At 35.2% G+C, this 19,530-nt stretch overlaps 1 protein-coding gene across 3 annotated transcripts in view; it reads left to right on the forward strand.

Moving 5' to 3' along the window:
- The window catches only part of STK31 (serine/threonine kinase 31), a 76,129-nt gene that overhangs the window by 6,180 nt on the left and 50,419 nt on the right, over window positions 1-19,530 (forward strand). For all 3 annotated transcript variants that reach the window (XM_042920309.1, XM_042920321.1, XM_042920315.1), the window contains exons 4-8: window positions 784-882; window positions 6,486-6,560; window positions 8,507-8,665; window positions 13,292-13,650; window positions 14,787-14,961. In XM_042920309.1, coding sequence (XP_042776243.1) covers window positions 784-882; window positions 6,486-6,560; window positions 8,507-8,665; window positions 13,292-13,650; window positions 14,787-14,961 — 867 coding nt within the window. The remainder of the gene's footprint in view (window positions 1-783; window positions 883-6,485; window positions 6,561-8,506; window positions 8,666-13,291; window positions 13,651-14,786; window positions 14,962-19,530) is intronic.

Genomic DNA, 19,530 nt, shown 5'->3' on the forward strand with positions numbered 1-19,530 from the left:
TCTGACAGTGCAGGTTCATTTTAGCCTTCTTTCTTTTTTTTGTAACTTCTTTCCTGCTATCATTGTCTGTGGTATATTTACTTATTTGTTCGATCCTAGTATACACTTCAAAATTGTTAGCCCATACCCATGACAAATGAATTTACTAACTAGATGCAGTATTTGTGTATAGAGGGTTATATACATTTAACTTTTTTTTTACATCTGTTTTATCCAACAACAAATATATGAGAAGACTCATCATTTGACCAAAATATGCTATCCATTTTGAACCATTAGATGTATAGTAAAATCCAGACACAATTGTTTATATTACATTTTAGGATTTAATAGTTTTTGCTTTCTTAGTTTGAATTCCAAGTAATTTGAACTCACTGCAAAGTAAAGATTTTCTAAAGCGTAGTACCACTTCTTAATAAAGAACTCATTTGAATTATGAAAAAATGTTACTGTAAGAATTTGATTTAATCTCTAATGCTCCAAAATCTTTTTTTAATGTTTATTTATTATGTTTTGAGAGAGTGCATGAGTGAGGGAGGGGCAGAGAGAGAGGGAGTGAGAATTCCAAGCAGCATCTGTGCTGTTAGCGTGGGGCTTGATGTCCTGAACCGAGAGATCATGCCCTGAGCCGAAATCAAGAGTCCCAACGCTTAGCCAACTGAGCCATGTAGGTGCACCTTGAATGCTCCAAAATCTTTTAAGTAATGCTTAGTAGAACTCTCAGTTGTATAGCACTGTCAAATAACTTATTGAATTTTACACTATAGCTATTCTTCCTTCTAGAGTATCAGTAGAAATAAGGATATTATGAAGATGGGTTGCTCACTGTCTGAAGTTTGTCCCCATGCCAATTCAGTTTTTGGGAATCTTGATCCAAAGAAGGTGAGCCATATTCTCGGGTATAATTATTCCCTCTCTCCTGATGGCTTTCTTAGGTCTTAGATTTTATAATTGTTGGAAGTTTTGATGTATTTGAAAAAGAGAGGCAACTTTTTAGAAGTGATATAAACTATAGTCCTAATAAAGGCTTTCTTAGGTCTTAGATTTTATAATTGTTGGAAGTTTTGATGTATTTGAAAAAGAGAGGCAACTTTTTAGAAGTGATATAAACTATAGTCCTAATAAATTCTTTCAAAAATACTATGGACTGTGTGCTCTTACGGTGGTAAGCATTGAGTATACAATGGTGAACAAAACACAATCCTTGTCTTCGACACTGATTGGAAAAAAATCTGTAAAAGTTATCTTTATGGAGAAAATTTTGATGATGTTTTTTTCTTTTTTTTAAAAATTGAGGTATAATTTACATACAGTAATGCACACAAGTCATAGCTGTACAGCTTAAAGAATTTTTACGCAGATCAAGATATAGTAATCACTCAGATCAAGATATGGTTCCCTCTTCCTGGAAAATTCCTGCAGACCCTTTCTCAGTCAATTCTTCATCAGTAGTCCTTCTAACAAGAAGTAATTATTCTGATTTCTGTCACTGAAAATTCACTTATCTGTTCTTAAATCATACAGTGTGTACTCTTTTGTGTATGTCTGGCTTCTTTCATTCAGCAGAATTTCTGAGATTCTTCCATATTATTGTGTGTATTGGTATTGGTAGTTGTTCTTTTTCAAGCTATGCAGTACTTGTATATAAATACACCACAGTTGATATGTTTGTTCTCCTTTGATGGCCGTTTGGATTGTTTGCAGTTTTTGGCTACTGTGAATTAATGCTACTATGAAATACTTACACAGTTTTTTGTTGGATGTATTAACTTTTTTATTTTCACTGCATACCTAGGAGTAGAATTGCTAAGTCATGGGGTAGGCATGTTTCACTTTGGTAGGTACTGGCCACAGTTTGGCAAAAGTATTGAACCAATTTTTATTCTTACCAGCAAAGTATGAGGATTCTAGTTCCTCATTGTCCTCATCAATCCTTTGCATTGTCATTCTTTTAAATTTTAGCCATTTGGTGGGTGTAGTGTGGTGTTCTGATTTTATTTTCCTGAGTACAGAGCTTCACCATATTTTCATAGTTGTAGTTTTTCATAGGTTTTTTTTTTTCTTTTTTTTTTTGAGAGAGAAAGTGCACATAGGGGTGTGGCAGAGGGAGAGAGAGAATGAATCTCAAGAAGGCCCCCATGCCCAGCACAGAGCCTGATGTGGGACTCTATCTTACAGCTGACCCTGAGGTCATGACCTGAACTGAAATCAAGAGTCGGATGCTTAACCAACTGAGCCACCCAGGCGCCCCACTATTTTCATAGTTTTATTAGCCTTTTGAATATCCTCTTTTGTGAAGTGCCTTTTTACATCTTTTCACCATTTTCAAGGTTGTTTTAATTGATATGTAGGAAGTTCTATATATATTCATTACATAATTTGGATATGAGTCCTTTGTCTTACATGTGTATTGTTAGTATCTATTCCTTATCTGTGTCTTCCCTACTCACTTTCTTTATGTCATTTGTAGTCTAATTTATAATTTTTTTTTTTTTTTGGTATATACTTTTTGTTTCCTATCTAAGACCCCTTTACTTAACCCAAGGTCATGAATATATTCTATGTTTCCTCCCAACCCCTCAAGCTTTTATCTTTTGCATTTGGGGCTGTGGTTTACCTCCAGGAAAATTTTGGTTATGATGTGAAGTAGGAGTCAAATTTATTTTTTTTCCCATATGGTTATCCAGTTATGCCAGCATCACTTATCAAAACAGTCATCCTTTCTTTATTGAGTTGTACTGGAATTTTTGTTTTCAAAAATTCCAGGTGATTGTAAATGAGTGTTTTTGAAATAATAAATGCTTATATTCTTGGATATATCAATTTCTCTGTCAAAAATTTACCCTTTGGACATTTTTATAAGTACACAAAGAAAGGTGTTTTATGATTAATTGCAGTATTATTTGTAATAGGTAAAATGGAGATTAACTAAATATCTACTACTAGTAGTAGTAGTAGTAGTAATAATAATGGTAGCTGGCATTTATTGAATCTTATCCTTTTGAAACAGTGTTCTAAGCACTTTACACGTATTAGCTCATTTAGTCCTCATAGCATCCCTATGAAGCAGATGCTGTTATTTTATGTGTTTTTGAAAATTGAAGCATGGCTATGATAACTTTATGAAAGTCACCCACTAGTTTATAATGGATTAAGTATTCAAACTCAGAGAGCCCACCCCCTTAGATGTTAATCTGATACTGGAATAATTAATGAATTGTGGTAGATCCTTATTTTGGAATACTTCGTTATTTCAGACGCTGATACTATGGTAAAGTAAATGGAAATTTTAAGGAGGCACTTATATTTAAATTAAAATTTAAGGAGGCACTCTAACGTACACCTCAGAGTGAGTGCCTCTTTAAATTTTGGCCATGGGTGCCTTGTTTGCCTCACCCAACTCTAAGCTCTGTTTGTAAATAAGATCTCTTATTTAAGATCTCTATATTTTAATATGGAATTAGGTGTATAAAATAGTGGATGTAAAATGAGCACATTTGTGTAAATAAACATATCCTAGTATATATGTAAAATTAGTGTAAGTGTAAAATTATTTTTAGGAGGTGTATGTTGAAGAGTGTTGGTAAGGAAGTCTTACTTTTTTTGATGTGCTTTGATTGTCTTTTAATAATGTGCCTCTATTACTTTTATTTTAAAATAATTACAACCCCTCTTCTTTATGTAAAAAGAAGAGATTAGAAGGAAGGAATGTAGGTTGGAGCTGAACATTAGAATGGTTAACTAGAATTTGTGAAATTCTAGGGTTTTTTTAAGCATCCTTGTAGCCTAGGACTGTGTTTACTAGTGTTATAAATTAAAATATACCCACTTTTCCTCTGTTGAATGCAAAATAAATTACTTGCTTTACAAAATACTCAAACTAGTTTCAATAATAGATTTCCTATTATAAATGATTACTCAGCCACTCTGGTTACTTATGAATGGATTATACTTTGTAAATTTTCCGAAGTGAATGAGTATCTGCCTCTCATCCTGTAGCTGGGTCATGGGCTATAAATAGTGGAGCTGTGAGAGGAGAAGATTGGTACCTGGCACAATGGGAGTGCATGTGTAGTTATGATAGTGTTTGAAAGTTATGAAAGTGTTGAAATTTCCTCAAGATAGAGTTGTATTTGTGCTGGTTTTTGTGATTATTCACACTAACAGAGTCAAAAACTTCAGATTCCTCAGCTTTGTTGGGTCCCAGCTCTATTCTTGGATACAAGTATCCCCACCTCTATGTACACTGGGTTGCAGTGATGCTCCATTTGTGTCACTTACTTAATATTGAATTTTTAATTATATTAGCATATTATTACAAAGTCTTAACTAAAGGTTAATGTGACCTTTTGCAGAGTTTGAAATTGGATAGGAGCTATTTTTGCTACTAAACCTTTTTGCTTGCTGAAAAATGAAGTAAGATGTTTGGGAGATTGTACCCTGCCATTTGTGCTCTCTGTTGCTCTCCAGTTTTTGAATGTTAGCTGAGGGAACCAGAGTTAAGTGCTAATTTCATACCTATCCTTTGTAATATTTGCTTTGTTAGATATCCATTGTGTTTCTGAATTGATTTGTACTTTGTTGCTTTGGGAAGTTGAGGACTTTTGTATTTCATACTGTATATATCTTTGCTTCAAAATCTGTGAATTTGTCTTACTTCAGAGTGATACACTTAAAATTAATATTTTTTATTTAAATGTTTATTTTTGAGAGAGAGTGAGAGAGTAAGCATGCCTGAGCAGGGGAGGGGCAGAGAGAGAGGGAGACAGAGGATCTGTCTCACGAAGTGGGCTTTGTGTTGACAGCAGAGAGCCCAATGCAGGGCTTGAACTCACGAACTGCAAAATCATGACCTGAGCCAAAGTCGGATGCTTAACTGACTGAGCCACCCAGGCACCCTTAAAATTAATTTTACACTTCACTTAAGGCAGTGTTCCAACCTTTCATATGCCCTTTTAAGGTATTTTTTCTCTAATGAGTCTCCTCACCTCAAGACATATTAACACCATAGATACACTATTTATCTGTTTATGCTGTCAGATAGGTTTGAACTTTAGAGGGCTACAAACAATTGTAATATTGAAGACACCCCTCTCTTCCAAACGAGTTTTCACTTCCTTGAGAATAGTATTTACCCTGTTGAGAATGTATGATTAGAATGAATGATTTAAAATGGCTGTGTGGCTCAGTCGGTTGAGCATCCCACTCTTGGTTTTTGCTCAGGTCACAATCTCATGGTTCATTGAATGAAGCCCATGTTGGGCTCTGCACTGACAGCATGGAGGCTGTTTGGGATTCTTTCTCTCCCTCTCTCTCTGCCTCTCCCCCGCTCATGTGTGCTCTCTCGCTGTCTTTCTCTTGATTTCAAATAAGCTAAAAAAAAAGAAAAAAAGAAAGTCATTATCAACCTAGGGTGATTTTGTATCCCCCACCCTCACCCCCAGGTGATAATTTGGCAGTGTCTCGAGACATTTTTGGTTGCCACACCGGAGAGGGTGCTTCTTGGCATTGTAGGTGGAGGCTAAGGAGGATGCTGCTAACTATCCTACAGTGCACAGGATGGGAATGAGCCCCTGCCCCATCTTCCTGCCAAGGAATTATCCTGTTTGAAAATGTCAGTAGTGCTAAGATTGAAAAATTGACATAAAGTATGTAAATTTTCCTTTGTTCTTTTTTATAATTTTTTTAAATGTCTATTTTTGAGAGTGAGCAAGTGAGAGAGACAGAGTGTGAGTGAGCAAGGGAGGTGCAGAGAGAGAGGGAGACACAGAATAAGAAGCAGGCTTCAGGCTCTGAGCTGGTAGCACAGAGCCTGACGTGGGGCTCAAACTCATGAACACAAGATCATGACCTGAGCTGAAGTCAGATGCTCAACCGACTGAGCCACCCAGGCGTCCCTCCTTTGTTTTTATATTTGACATAATTAAATTAAAATATAAATTTAAAATAAAATTCAGTATTAAGAATATTATCTAATTTAATTTTATCCATTTAATAACACTAGAGTCCTTACATATAAAGTAAAAAGTATAAAAATCTTTCTTGGCTGGTAGGATGTATGGATCCCACATGGTTGAGATTTATGGTATGTACTTGGCATCTTTATATTTTAAGAACAATTAATTGTACCAGTTATGTCTTCAGACATTAAAATAGCATGATTTTAAGTCTTTGATGCGTATGCTTTTTTTTGAATTTTGTTTTTTATGTCTTTTTTTTTTTTTTTTTTGAGAAGCAAAATTGAATTATGGACTCTGAAATCAGATTGCCTGACTTTGAATTGTAGCTTTATGAGTTTGGGGATATAATGGTGAACAGAAAGTATCTGCCTTTTACAGTTATTGTGAGAATAAAATAAGTTATTATATATAAGGTGCTTATTGCCATTTAGTAAGTGCTTAATAAATGCTAACCATTCTGATCTATGTAGCATACTTTGAATCATTAAAGTGCCAAATAATTTTACTTTCTTTTTCTCTTTATAGATTTATGGTGGATTATTTTCTGAAGATAAATGTTGGTACAGATGCAAAGTACTGAAAATCATCAGTGATGAAAAGGCAGGAGCAAGTGTTTCGGTTTTTTTTTTGCCCTGAGTGACAATTATTTTGGTTCCAAAATTTGATGCTTATTTAGCCCTTCATTCCTTATACATAGTAGTAATAAGATCTGAAGATCTGGTTCAAATGAACTTATAAATTGATTAAAACATTTTTTTTTTTTTTTTACCTAGTGAACACAAAGGAGTGAATTGCTTAAAAAAAATCCAGGTTAGATTCAGGAATATCCTTCTGAATTTAAGTTGTCATATAATCACTGCACATTGTCCTAGGATAGATTACATAATTTGTGAATGATTTTTGCTGACCAGTGGGCTCTTTGTGTCTCAGTTCTTAATCGTCAAGTTTGGTTCTTGCTAAGTAACTTTAAAAGTTCATTCTATTAAGATTGAGTAGGAAAAGAACATTTGATGTACTCAAAAGAAGTTCTCTTTATCTTTTGCTTAGTTGATTTGCAGATTGTTAATGAAGATTGGCTTACTGCTTTTTCATGCTTTGGTTAAATGTGATGAATTTTCTTTGTGTTTAGCTATTTGATTTTTTTAAACTGAACTTGAGGGAGATTTTAAGGGGATTTGTGGAGATGAGATTCTGAATGGCTGTTTGATGGCAGTTACACATTACAGGCTGTGTAAAAGCATCTCTGTAGGCTTTCCTTTACTGTTTTTTTCCTGTATCTGCTTTACTGGAGTTAAAATATTTTCTTTTTTTTTTTTTTTAACGTTTATTTATTTTTGAGACAGAGAGAGACAGAGCATGAATGGGGGAGGGTCAGAGAGAGGGAGACGCAGAATCTGAAGCAGGCTCCAGGCTCTGAGCTGTCAGCACAGAGCCCGACGCGGGGCTCGAACTCACGGACCGCGAGATCATGACCTGAGCCGAAGTCGACTGCTTAACCGACTGAGCCACCCAGGCGCCCCTAAAATATTTTCTTAAATGTATATGTTTTATAAAATATTTTTCTTGGTGTAAAAGGATATGATAAGATAAAACAAGTAATGCTCAGAGTAACTTAAAAAAAAAAAAATCTCATGATTTATTACCATCACAGGTAATGGTTTATCTTGGTGAAATAGATCTTTCTAATTAGATGTTTTCCCCACAGTTTGACACCTGGAGATGATATATTGTGTTTGCTTTTGCTTTGGCTGTAACTTTTTAAAATTAAGGGGCAAGATGGCTTTGACCTCATGATAAACTCATTTTCTTTTTTACTTTCTAAATAGAGCTGGATGTGAGGGTGAATTTAATTCATATCCTAGGTCTAACACCTGGGATGGATTTAATTTTACCAAAGGAAGTTTGAGAATTTTGCCTTTCTTTTCAGGTGTTACTGTTTCCAACTTGGATTTAGAAGTGTTGATTGATTTTAACATTTGAGATAGGGGAGGCCATAAGCTTCATAGATTTGTTTATTTAAATATTAGCTGTTTCTTTACCTTTTTATTTATTATTATTATTTTTTAATTTTAGAGAAAGAGAGAGAGCATGAGTGGGGGAGAGGGGCAGAGGAGGAGAGAGGGAGGAAGAGATAGAGAGAAAGGGAGAGAGAGAATATCTTAAGCAGGTTCCACTCTCAGCATGGAGCCTGATGTGGGGCTCAATCTCACAACCCTGGGATTAAGACCTAAACTGAAATCAGGGGTACTGTCTGATAGTAGTACTGTTTGATACTAGTATAACTAGTTTGATAGTACTGGTTGATACTAGTATAACTAGTTAACTTACAACCAAACAGAAATCACTGGAATCTCATGAACTATGGATGGATTTTCTTTACTTTGGGGGTATTGTTTGAGCTCTTGTTTCTGAATACATTTTGTCAATTTGAGGTGAAAGGCTGTCTTGACTTACAGGTAATTAACAGAAAGCAGCAAATTGGTGGTTTCTTTGGAGATGTTTAATCTAAGTTCCCTTGTGTTAGTATTTGTCTAATTTTTTCTCAGTGTCTGGTGAGATACATTGACTATGGAAATACTGAAATTCTAAATCGATCTGATATAGTTGAGATTCCTTTGGATCTGCAGTTTTCTAGTGTTGCCAAAAAGTATAGACTTTGGGGACTACAGATTCCTTCTGGCCAAGAAGTTACCCAGTTTGATCAGGCAAGTCACAGATTTTTAATATTTTTGTTAATAGAGGTAAAGCTGTGTGGTTGAAACAAAATATAAATGTAGTTAAATTCTTCTAATTCTTTAATATTGAAGCCTGTATAAATTAGTGAAAAATATGAATTATAGAATGATTCAAAAACAATTATTTGTGCTCATCTTTGCCATGTAAACATTTGTGATGATCAGAGTGATATGTATGTGTATATATATTTACATAGTAAGTGTAAATAGTTTCTTCTCATGTGAAAATTTAAGAGTCTCTTATGATGGAGAAAATGATAATATAATTATTGTTATCTTTTGCTTTTGAGAGAGTATTAAATAAGAGTGATCTTTAACCTAGCCCTGGCCATAAATACCACAAAAAGTGGAGTTGTGAATTAATCAGATTTTATCATTTTGGCAAGGGTTTATTCTGTTTGGTGTAGCAGTTGGCAATGATGTTCTACTATCTAGATTCTAGTTTGTATTCATCCCATTAAATTTTGGATTAGTAGCCTAATTCTGGCAGATATTTCATAGTTTCAGGGGTAGTCTTAAATTCTACCTCTTTTTAAATCTCCTGTGCAGTAATGATGTTCTTTTGGTGGGTGTTACTGTTGTTGAGGAGATACTATACTGCTAAGTAATCAGATTTATATTTTTTAACTTAGTAGCTCAAATAACATGTTAAAATGATTTAATCAATACCATGAGGAATAGTAAAATTCAGAAACCTATTTGCCTCCTTCTTTTTTTTTTTTTTTAATTTGAGAACCTTGTAGGTTGTTGGGTGTAATTTTGTCTGCACTATAGTTACTTCGAAGAAACATTTCTGTACTTGGAACTTAAGACTTTCAGAAATACAGAGTAAAGCATAGATATTATTATAAATTGATAGCCCTAAGTTTCTGGTTTAAAATCTGAAGTTTATTATGTTTCCCTTTAATGCAGATGTTTTGACCAAGGTAGAGGCTCGTCTTGAATTTCTTGCAAGCCTAGAAATTTATTGACCTTAGAATTCATCTGCTCTCACCTCATTATTTTACAAATAAAGAAATTGGCTCTAGAACAATTAGATGACTTATTTAAAGTCATAGGCTAATTATGGCTGAGCTAAGGCTGGAACTCAAGTCTGTTCTGTTCTCATAGTAAGATGATATAAACTTTATGTTAATTGAAACAAACATGAATCAAGAATAAAAGGTCATTTTTAAAAGTTGGTTTTGGAACTGAGGAATAAACATTAGTTATTGGTAATGTTTTGTATGCTTCATAGGTTCTTTACAGGTGGTACTATTTGTGTTTGTATGTTTAAGTTCAGTAAAAAGACTGTTGATTGGAGTTCAGCTAATTAGCAAACTGAATGTTTTCTGGAAAGAAATAGTTATTATTGAGTGTCTCTGCTCAAGAATCCCATGTCTAGCCATTAATTTTCAGTTTAAGGCTCAAATAAAATTTCCTGTATAATGTCTTTGCTAATACCCACCATCCATTCCCCTGCAGCTGTTTTAATCACTCATTGTATAAGGCATGCAGAGTTGTGGTCTTTTTCTTGCTCCACAAGATAGTGAGCTTGTAGAGATAAGACTGTCTTAGTAGAGAAAAGTATTTTATTTATTTTTGTATGCCTGATCTCCCTGCTCTTGCCTGTTACGTGTTAGATCACCATCCAATTTATCTAACATTTGAACAAATGAATAGTAGAGATTTAGTTAAAAAGAGAGAGACTTCCAGAGGGTGACCTTGGCACTAAAATAACTTCAATACATTTTAAGCCAGTACTTTTATACCCATGTTACAACACAGTTGAAATTGATACTCAGAATGGTGGTTACAAATGCTGACGCTCAGCAGATTTATGCCCTAAATGCCTCCCTTGTTTTAAAAAATTTATCAGGGATACTTTTAAAAAGTATCAGGGAATGAGAGGTAGAGATTAGAATTTGGGTATAACAGATTAAAGGCCTTTTTGCCTGTTTTCTAATATATCCAGACAAGATTAGGTAGACTAAAGTAGAAAGAAAGTTATGCTTTCTTGTTTCTGAATAAAGCTTACCAGTTTGGGAAACAGAATGAAATATGTCTTAGAAAAATGACCTCATCTTTTTAATCATTGAAAGCTCTGTGTTCTAAAACAATGACCAAATTTATTTAACAGGTAAATCTTATGCCTTTTAAATGCCTAAATATGTTTTGAAAATAAATATATCTCTTTCCAGCATGCAAGATTTAATGAGAACTGTAACACATTTCTCACTATAAAAATTAAATATTTGACATTTAAAAAAGAATATGTAGAAAATATATTTATGGTAAGTTATAATATTAAAACACCCATGTATCATCTACTGGGTCATTCTTTCTGTTAGTTAGAATTTAGGAGAACTTAGATTTTATTCCAAATTTAGTGTTCTGTCTTTGTGATTATAAATGATTCAGGGAGAATTTTGTTGAACAACTAATTGTTATTGGTGGCCATAACTAAAAGGAATTTGACTTCAGAGGAAAGTCTAAAATCAGATTTTTGCATAAAATATTCTAAGCAAGGAGTAGTATACCTTTGGAGCATTCAGCTTTAGGGAATTGGAACTTTTGTACAAAGTAGATTATTTCCATTTAAATCCATATGTTGCCCAAAGACAGAGTTACTTGATATTAAGAATTCTACATATTCCAGTAATAATTTTCAGACACTGTCACTTCCATTAATATTGGTTGGGAGTGGAAGTTGTACTTGATTTTATTTTGTTTTTATTAAAATCTTTTTTTAATGTTTATTTTTGAGAGAGACAGAGCACAAGTTGGGGAGGGGCAGAGAAAGATGGAGACAGAGAATCTGAAGCAGGCTCCAGGCTCTGAGCTGTCAGCACAGAGCCTGATTCAGGGCTTGAACTCACAAATTGCAAGATCATGACCTGAGCTGAAGTCAGATGCTTAACTGACTGAGCCACGCGGGTGCCTCAGTTGTACTTGATTTTAGATAAACTTTCAGCATAAAGGGTTGAAACTAAGGGGTTTTGTATGAAAGAGGTTAATCCAAAACTGTGTTCTGATTGATCAAAATCTTAATCTGATATGTTTCTATGAGTTGTATTTTGAGTTTGTTAGCTTTGCTTGCTTCATCTCATTTATTGGTGATGGCTTTTTTTTTTTTTTTTTTTTAATGTTTATTTTGAAAGAGAGAACAGGGGAGGGGTAGAGAGAGAATCCCAAGCAGGCTCTGTACTGTCAGCACAGGGCCAGACTTGGGGCTTGATCCCATGAACTGTGAGATCATGACTGGAGCAGAAATCAAGAGTCGGACACCCAACCAACTGAGCCACCTAGGTATCCCTCATTTGTTGGGGATGCCTTCTGAACCACCTTTGCTATCTATACTGGTATTCTTGGTAAATTCAAGCCTCTCAGGATGTGTGTATTTAAACATTTTGTGGTTTGAAAAATTGATAAAAACTGTGTTTTTATAAACTTAATATACTTTGTAATTTGGTTTGTGGATGCTTGATGATCCTTGAGCATATATAGTTTGCCTTCCTGTGCCCTTTCAGATATATTCTAGGTGCAGGGTTTCTTAACTTGGGGTTAAAATGTATCACAGTGAAATAGTTTTCTCTGCATTTAAAAACATTTTTCTGAGGGGTATTCCAAAAGTTCCATCAGCCTGATAAAGGAGCCCATGGCTCAGAAAAGGTTAAGAACTTCTACACAGGTTTCACTTTTACTCTTCACATACACTTTTCTACTCTTCTATTGTATAGTTAAAAAAGAGAAGATAGTTACTTCCTACCAATGTTATTTAGTTTCTTGACATTTTTTTTTTTCTTTCTGTAGCTCCTCTTCCTCCTTGGACCTTGAAATTTTTTCTTTTCCCTCCCTCCTCCCCCTCTGCCGCCCCTTCCTTTTTTATTTAAATGTAGCCAGCTCATATTTTCTAGTTTTTAGTTTGGTCTTTATGCTCTTGTTACCTGGATTATTACTGGTATGATTTCCTTTTTTTATTTTTTTTCTCTCCTGTTGTCTTACTTTAAAACCAGAGTACTAATTCTTTTTTTTTTTTTTTTTTTTTTTTTTTTTAGATTTAATTTTTAAGTAATCTCTACATCCAAGGTGGGGCTCAAACCCACTACCCCAAGATCAAGAGATACATGCTCCACCCACTGAGCTAGCCATGTACCCGTAACCAGAGTACCTAATTCTGATTCTAAAACTATTTTTAAAGTTTTGTTGAATTTGAGCCCCTTAACTAGATACCAGAATTCATTTCTATGTGCTGTACTCCTCAGGACACCATTTCATTTCATTGGGGCCAAAATGGTCAACACAGTCTGTTTGCTTTAAAACAACTATTCTAGGATATTTAATTGGTACACATTTAAAAATTTAAAATTTATAAATATGGCTGCCTATACAGGTGCTAGTTCTACTTCTGGAAAGGAAGATTTTATTAAGTGTGTAATTGGAATATATGCATACACATGCAGAAATATATTTGTGTACAGTCAACAACAAGGTAAGACTACTTTTATAGAGATTTCAGCATGATAGAAGTATGGTTGTTTGAAAAACTGGGTAGAAACAAAATAAACATGTTGGTGTAGTTGGTTTACCTCTTTTTTTCCTCCTCATCTTTCTTAGGGAAGAACCTTTCTGGGGAGCTTGATTTTTGAAAAGGAGATAAAAATGAGAATTAAAGCAACTTATCAAGATGGAACAGTTATTGCTCAGGCTGAGTATGGCAGTGTGGATATAGGGGAAGAGGTGGCTAAGAAAGGATTTGCGGAAAAATGCAGACTTACTTCCAGCACTAACATCTGTGAGGAAAAAAAATCAGATCCTGGTCAGCTTGTCCTCAGGAACCTCAAAAGCCCCATTCCTACATGGGGACACAGATCAAACCAGTCAGCCTTTAGCCGACCAAAGGGGCGTTTAAGTGGGAGGATGATTCTGGACTCGAAGAATGAAAATGATGCAGGAAATCACGTGACGTTTCCAAAGTAAGACTGTTGTGGGGATTTTAGTCTTAACCTAGTTTCTAATTCATGGTAGAAGCTCTTGTCATAGTAGAAGGAAGGCTTATGTTTTGGAGTCCTCATCTACATGTCAGTGATTTTGAGGGATGATACTCATTTCTATTTTTCTCAAACATGTATTCCTCTCTGTTTTAGCAGGAATATTTTCATTAAAAGCCACTTTGAAAGAAAAGTCGTTTCTCAGTTGTTTAAAGTTCACATACCAACTCCTCATACTAATTCTTTTGAATATGTTTATCAAAAATAAAAATCTGTCCCTAAATCTGAATTATTTGGGCAGGGCCAGAATTTCAGTTAAACTTTGAAGTTTTCCTATGGCTTTAAGAATATTTTAATGGATTTCAGGGAATTGCCTTTCCTTTTTAACAAAAGAGAAACTCTTTGTTCTTCCTGTGATAGCTTACTGTGGTAAAATTTGATTATTATAAAGGGAATTCACTTTTTAGTGAATTTTAAACTTTTTGAATTATAAACTTGAAGCAGAAAGCCAGGTTTAATGTTTGTAAGTATCACACCATTTGTATACTTCTGTGTAATGATCCAACAACTGGAGTGGGGTTGATGGGGAGGAGGAATTGGAAGAAACTGATATAGAATGCACTTTACTGTATTTGCCTGAGTTGATATTGCTACAAGGCAGTTGGAATATATTTGAGTGTTGGTAGCATTGTTTTTGAAGTGTGACCTTAGTTATAAAACCTAGTTTGCATTAAAATATTTTATAATGTTGAACTAGATAAAGGTTAAAAAAATTTTTTTTAATGTTTATTTATTTTGGGAAGACAGAGAGAGTGCAAGCAGGGGAGGGGCAGAGAGAGAGGGGGACACAGAATCTGAAGCAGGCTCCAGGCTCCGAGCTGTCAGCACTGGCCCGACGCAGGGCTTGAACCCACAAAGCAGAGGATCATGACCTGGGCTGAAGTCAGATGCTTGACTGACTAACCCACTTATGTGCCCCAAACTAGATAAAGGTTTTAAATTAGTTTTCAAAATTAACTTAAGGTATAGTGTGGTATAAAAAGTCTAGGATGATTTAGTTTATGATCTCTGTCAGCCTTACACAATTTGGTTTTTAAAATGAGTGAATTTGTTTTTAATAGGGACAGTTTGGCTGTTGGAGACTTTAATCTAGGGTCTAATGTCAGCCTGGCAAAAATTAAGCAGGACCAGAAACTGATTGAAGAAAATGAAAGGCTTAAAACAGAAAAAGAGGTTCTTCTTGAAAGTTATAAAACTTTAGAATCCAAAGTAGAACAGACCATCCAGGAGCTGCAGGTATGGTATGTTCACTGGTATAAGGTAAAGAATGACCAGCTAGGAAATCTGTGTACTCCTCTGCTCTTCTTTGTTTAATTTTCTGTTACTTTGTGTTGTCTTCCTTTTCTCTCTCCCTTCTCTCACTCTGTCCTTTCTTTATATTTGTTTACAGATGAAATTTTGTCTTACACTCCAAACTAATCATCTTTGGATTTCATTGAATGTTTGAAGGACTAATTAATAATTTCTCATTTACATTTCCTTTTATGTTTTTTAAAAAAACTTAACTATGAGAAATTTCAAACATTCCAGAAGGAGAGAGAGAATTGAATAATTGATCCTGTGTACTCATCACTTAATTTTACAATTATTAAACACATGGGCAATCTTTTTTAAAAAAAATCTGTACTTCCTGAGTTATTTTATTTTTTTAAGTTTATTTCTTTTGAGAGAGAGAGAGAAAGCACAAGCAGGGAACGAGCAGAGATAGAGGGAGAGAGAGAAAATCCCAAGCAGGCTCTGCACTGTTGGGCCTGAGCCACCTAGTTACTTCCTCCTGAGTTATTTTAAAACAAATCCCATTCATAATATTCTACTGTATATGTTTTAGTGTGTATCTCTAGTTGGAAATAATTTCAAAAAAGACAACCATTATACTGTTCACACTTACAAATTAACCGTCATTCTGTAATATCTTTTAATATCCAATGTTCAGATTTCTTGGATTTCTATGAATGCTCTTTAGTTTCCTCCACTCAGGATCTCAGTCAGGCCTATGCATTGCATTTTGGATGATAAGTCTCTTTAAATTGCTTAATCTGCATCCTTGGCGTTGCTTAAGAGGCTCCTTTATCTCCATCTATTTCCTTTTATGGTAGTTAGGTCTCAAGGTTTGCTTAGATTCAGGGCATTTTTTCCCCTAAGAATACTGTGTATTTTTTAAATGTGTACATTTTTTCTAATGTCCGTTAGAATAAATGTACACTAAATGTACTATTCCAACACTTTCTACAGTTCACATCACCACCTGGATGTCTGTCCTGCATTTCGTTTGTGACACTAAATACCAGGAGTTGGCACAGACCCACAAGTTAAGGACTCGGTCCCATAAGACTTCTGTTTCAGATACCAGCCATGATCATGTCCCCCAGCTACCCCACTTCTGCCTATAAATTGAGGGTTCCTATGATCCCTACTCTCTTTGTTCAATAATTCACTGAAACAACTCACAGAATTCAGGAAGGTGCTATACTTATGATTACAGTTTTATTATAAAGAATATAATGCAGGAACAACCAAATAAAAGGAAGAGATGCACCGAGGATGTTATGATGAGGGTGGAGGTGGGTGGGGTAGGGGAGCAAGGGTATTTTATTTTAGCTTGCCACTCTCCCAGTACATTGGTTCACCAATCTGGAAGTTCCCTAAAATCTAATTATTATTATTTTAAAGTTTATTTATTGAGGCGAGAGGGGCAGAGAGAGAGTGGGAAAGAGAATCCTTGGGATTCTGAACAGAGTGGGGCTTGATCCCATGAACCGTGAGATTGTGACCTGAGCTGAAACCAAGAGTCAGACACTTTACCAACTGAGTGAGCCACCAGGCACCCCTGGATTTTTTTTTTGTTTGTTTGTTTTTTGTTTTAATCAGGGTTTTGTTAGGCTCAATAAATCAATGGTCAGCATTGGTAACTGAACTGAATTTTCAGCCGTTAAATCCATAAACCCATATCCATAGGGAGCTCTGCCTCATAAATCCATAAATCTTGGGTTCTAACTATTATAAATACTATTCATTTATCTAGGGACATCCTCCTAAGGGCATTTCAGAGATAAGAACTCTTCCTCTTAGAAAATAGTCTGTTTTCTTTAGAAGTCTAATTGACAAGGAGATTAATCACCTGCCTTTTATTTCTTTTCTCTGAGTGTGTTCCTCTGTCCTTTTCCATGAAGACTGTAAATGGATTAAAGGCCATTTACTTTACCTACTCAACATTAAAAATGTTTAGTTCAACTTGTAAAGTTCCTTGGTGCCTCCTTATAGTCTGTTCTCTTCCTCCTACCCAAGGCAACCACTATTCTGATTTATATCACCATAGTTTAGTTTTAGTCTTGTACTTTATATAAATGGAATATTCTGATATATACTCTGTTGTGTCTGGTTTCATTAACTCAACATATTGTTTGTGAGATTTATCTATGTCGTGTGTATTAGAAGTTTGTTCATTTTTTATTGCAGAGTAGTATTCATTGTAGCAATATACCACAGTTTGTATTTAGGTTGTTTCTGGTTTTAGTTGTTATGAATGAAACCACTGTGTACTTACTTTTGTACACCTCTTTTTGTGGACATATGAATTCACATATTTTGGATTACAAAGATTCTTTCCTCAGCCGTGTCCAGTCTACTGATAAGTGCATCAAAATGGTTCATTTCTGCTATAGTGTTTTTGATCTCTTGCATTTCTTTTTGTATGTTTCTTAGAATTTCCATCTCTCTGTTTATAGTGGCTGTCTGTTCTTGCATGCTGTCTACTTTATGTGTTAGAGCCCATAGCATATTAATAATACCATGTTTAAAATTTCTGGCCTGACAGTTTGAGTATCTGCCCATGCCATGTCTGAGTCTGATTCTGATTCTTGCTTTATTTTTTCCAAATGTGTTTTTTTGTCTTTTACTATATATTGTAATTTTTTATTGGTAGTTGGGCATGATGTCCTGGGTAAAGGGATTTGCTGTAATCAAGCCTTTAGTAATGTGGTGATAAGGTGTGGGGGAGGAAGGAGCATTTTATAGTCCTCTGTCTCTGGACTTTGAATTTCACACAAGCTTCCCCCCACCGCCCACCCCTTTTAGGTAGGACAGGGTGGCTAGAGTGGGCTAGAGTTGGGTATTTTCCTTCTCTCAGGTTAGTCTCTGATAAAACCCCAGCAAGTTAGGCTTGGTTTAAATAGTTTCCATGAGGGCAGATCTTGTTAAGAATAGAATACTCTGGCATATTTCAAAATGGTTCCTTTTCCCCTTTGCCTGGGAGCTTGAGGGGACTTTTTTATATTTATATTATGAGAACCTGGTAGAGACTCACAAAACAGATGGACATCCTGATGACAGTTTGCCTGGAGTTTCTAACTCCAGGTTGTTCACCTTGAGCCTTCAGCATTTGTCAGTTAAAGTTGAGGTGTACCTATACCAGACTGCTTCCCTCAGAAGTTTCTGCTCTAGTTAAGTTGTGGATGGCTTTTATTTGCCTGTCTCTCTAGTTTTGGGGGTAGCAGTTTTGCCCTGTGACCTCACCTCATGTAAAGTTTCAAGACTTGTTGCTGTTTCAGTTTATTTAGTTTTTTTTACTTGTTAAGATGGTGTGGTGATTTCTAGGCTTTTTACATGCTGGACCAGAAATGTGAAGTTTTTAGTGTTTTCAAAGAACTTATTTTTGGATCTCTTGGTTAAAAACATTTTTTTAATGTTTATTTTTATTTTTGAGAGAGAGACAGTGCAAGCAGAGGAGGGGCAGACAGAGAGAGGGAGACATAGAATCTGAAGCAGGCTCCAGGCTCTGAGCTGTCAGTACAGAGTCCTATGTGGGGCTTGAACCCATGAACGACGAGATCATGACCTGAGCTGAAGTTGGACACTTAACTGACTGAGCTACCCAGGCATCCTAGATCTCTTGGTTTTTTAATTTATTGTTTCTTTTGTATTGATTTCTTTGCTTTATGATTGCCTTTCTTCCTCTTTAATTTGCCCCTCTAGTTTCTTTAGATGGAAATTGATACCGTTTTTTTAAATCTTTTGTTCTTTTATAACATTTAAAGTACTTTTAAAAAAATTAAAAAAATTTTTTTTCATCTTTATTTTTGAGATACATAGACAGAGTGCAAGTAGGGGAGGAACAGAGAGAGAGGGAGACACAGAATCCGAAGCAGGCTCCAGGCTCTGAGCTGTCAGCACAGAGTCTGATGCTGGGCTTGAACTTGTGAACTGTGAGATCACGACCTGAGCGAGATCATGACCTGAACCAAAGTCAGACATTTAACTGACTGAGCCACCCAGGTGCCCCGAAAGATACTTCCTTTTAAGCACCACTTTATTTGTAGCCCACAGATTTTGATATTTTGTTTTTTATTACTTAAACATTTTTATTTTTTAATTTAATTTATTTTACTAGCTGTGTGATTAAAAAAAAATTTTTTTAATGTTTATTTATTTGAGAGACAGAGAGACAGTGTCTGAGCAGGGGAGGGGCAGAGAGAGAGGGAGACACAGAATCCAAAGCAGGCTCCATACTCTGAACTGTCAGCACAGAGCCTGACCCAGTGTTTGAACTCACAAGCTGTAAGATCATGACGTGAGCTGAAGTTTCACACTCAACCAACTGAGCCACCCAGGTTCCCCTAAACATGTTTTTAAAATTATTTTGTGATATTTTTGAATTATGAATTATGTTGCCTAATTTTAACATATTTGGAGATTTCCCCCCAATTAATTTGGGGGAAATAGTTAATTTTTTGGTATCAGAGAGCATACTCTATGATTTCAGTTCTTTAAAATTTATTGTATTTGCTTTATTACCCAGCATATGGTTTG

The sequence above is a fragment of the Panthera leo genome, chromosome A2 (genome assembly GCF_018350215.1).
Source record: "Panthera leo isolate Ple1 chromosome A2, P.leo_Ple1_pat1.1, whole genome shotgun sequence".
In the NCBI taxonomy this organism is placed as follows: Eukaryota; Metazoa; Chordata; class Mammalia; order Carnivora; family Felidae; genus Panthera; species Panthera leo.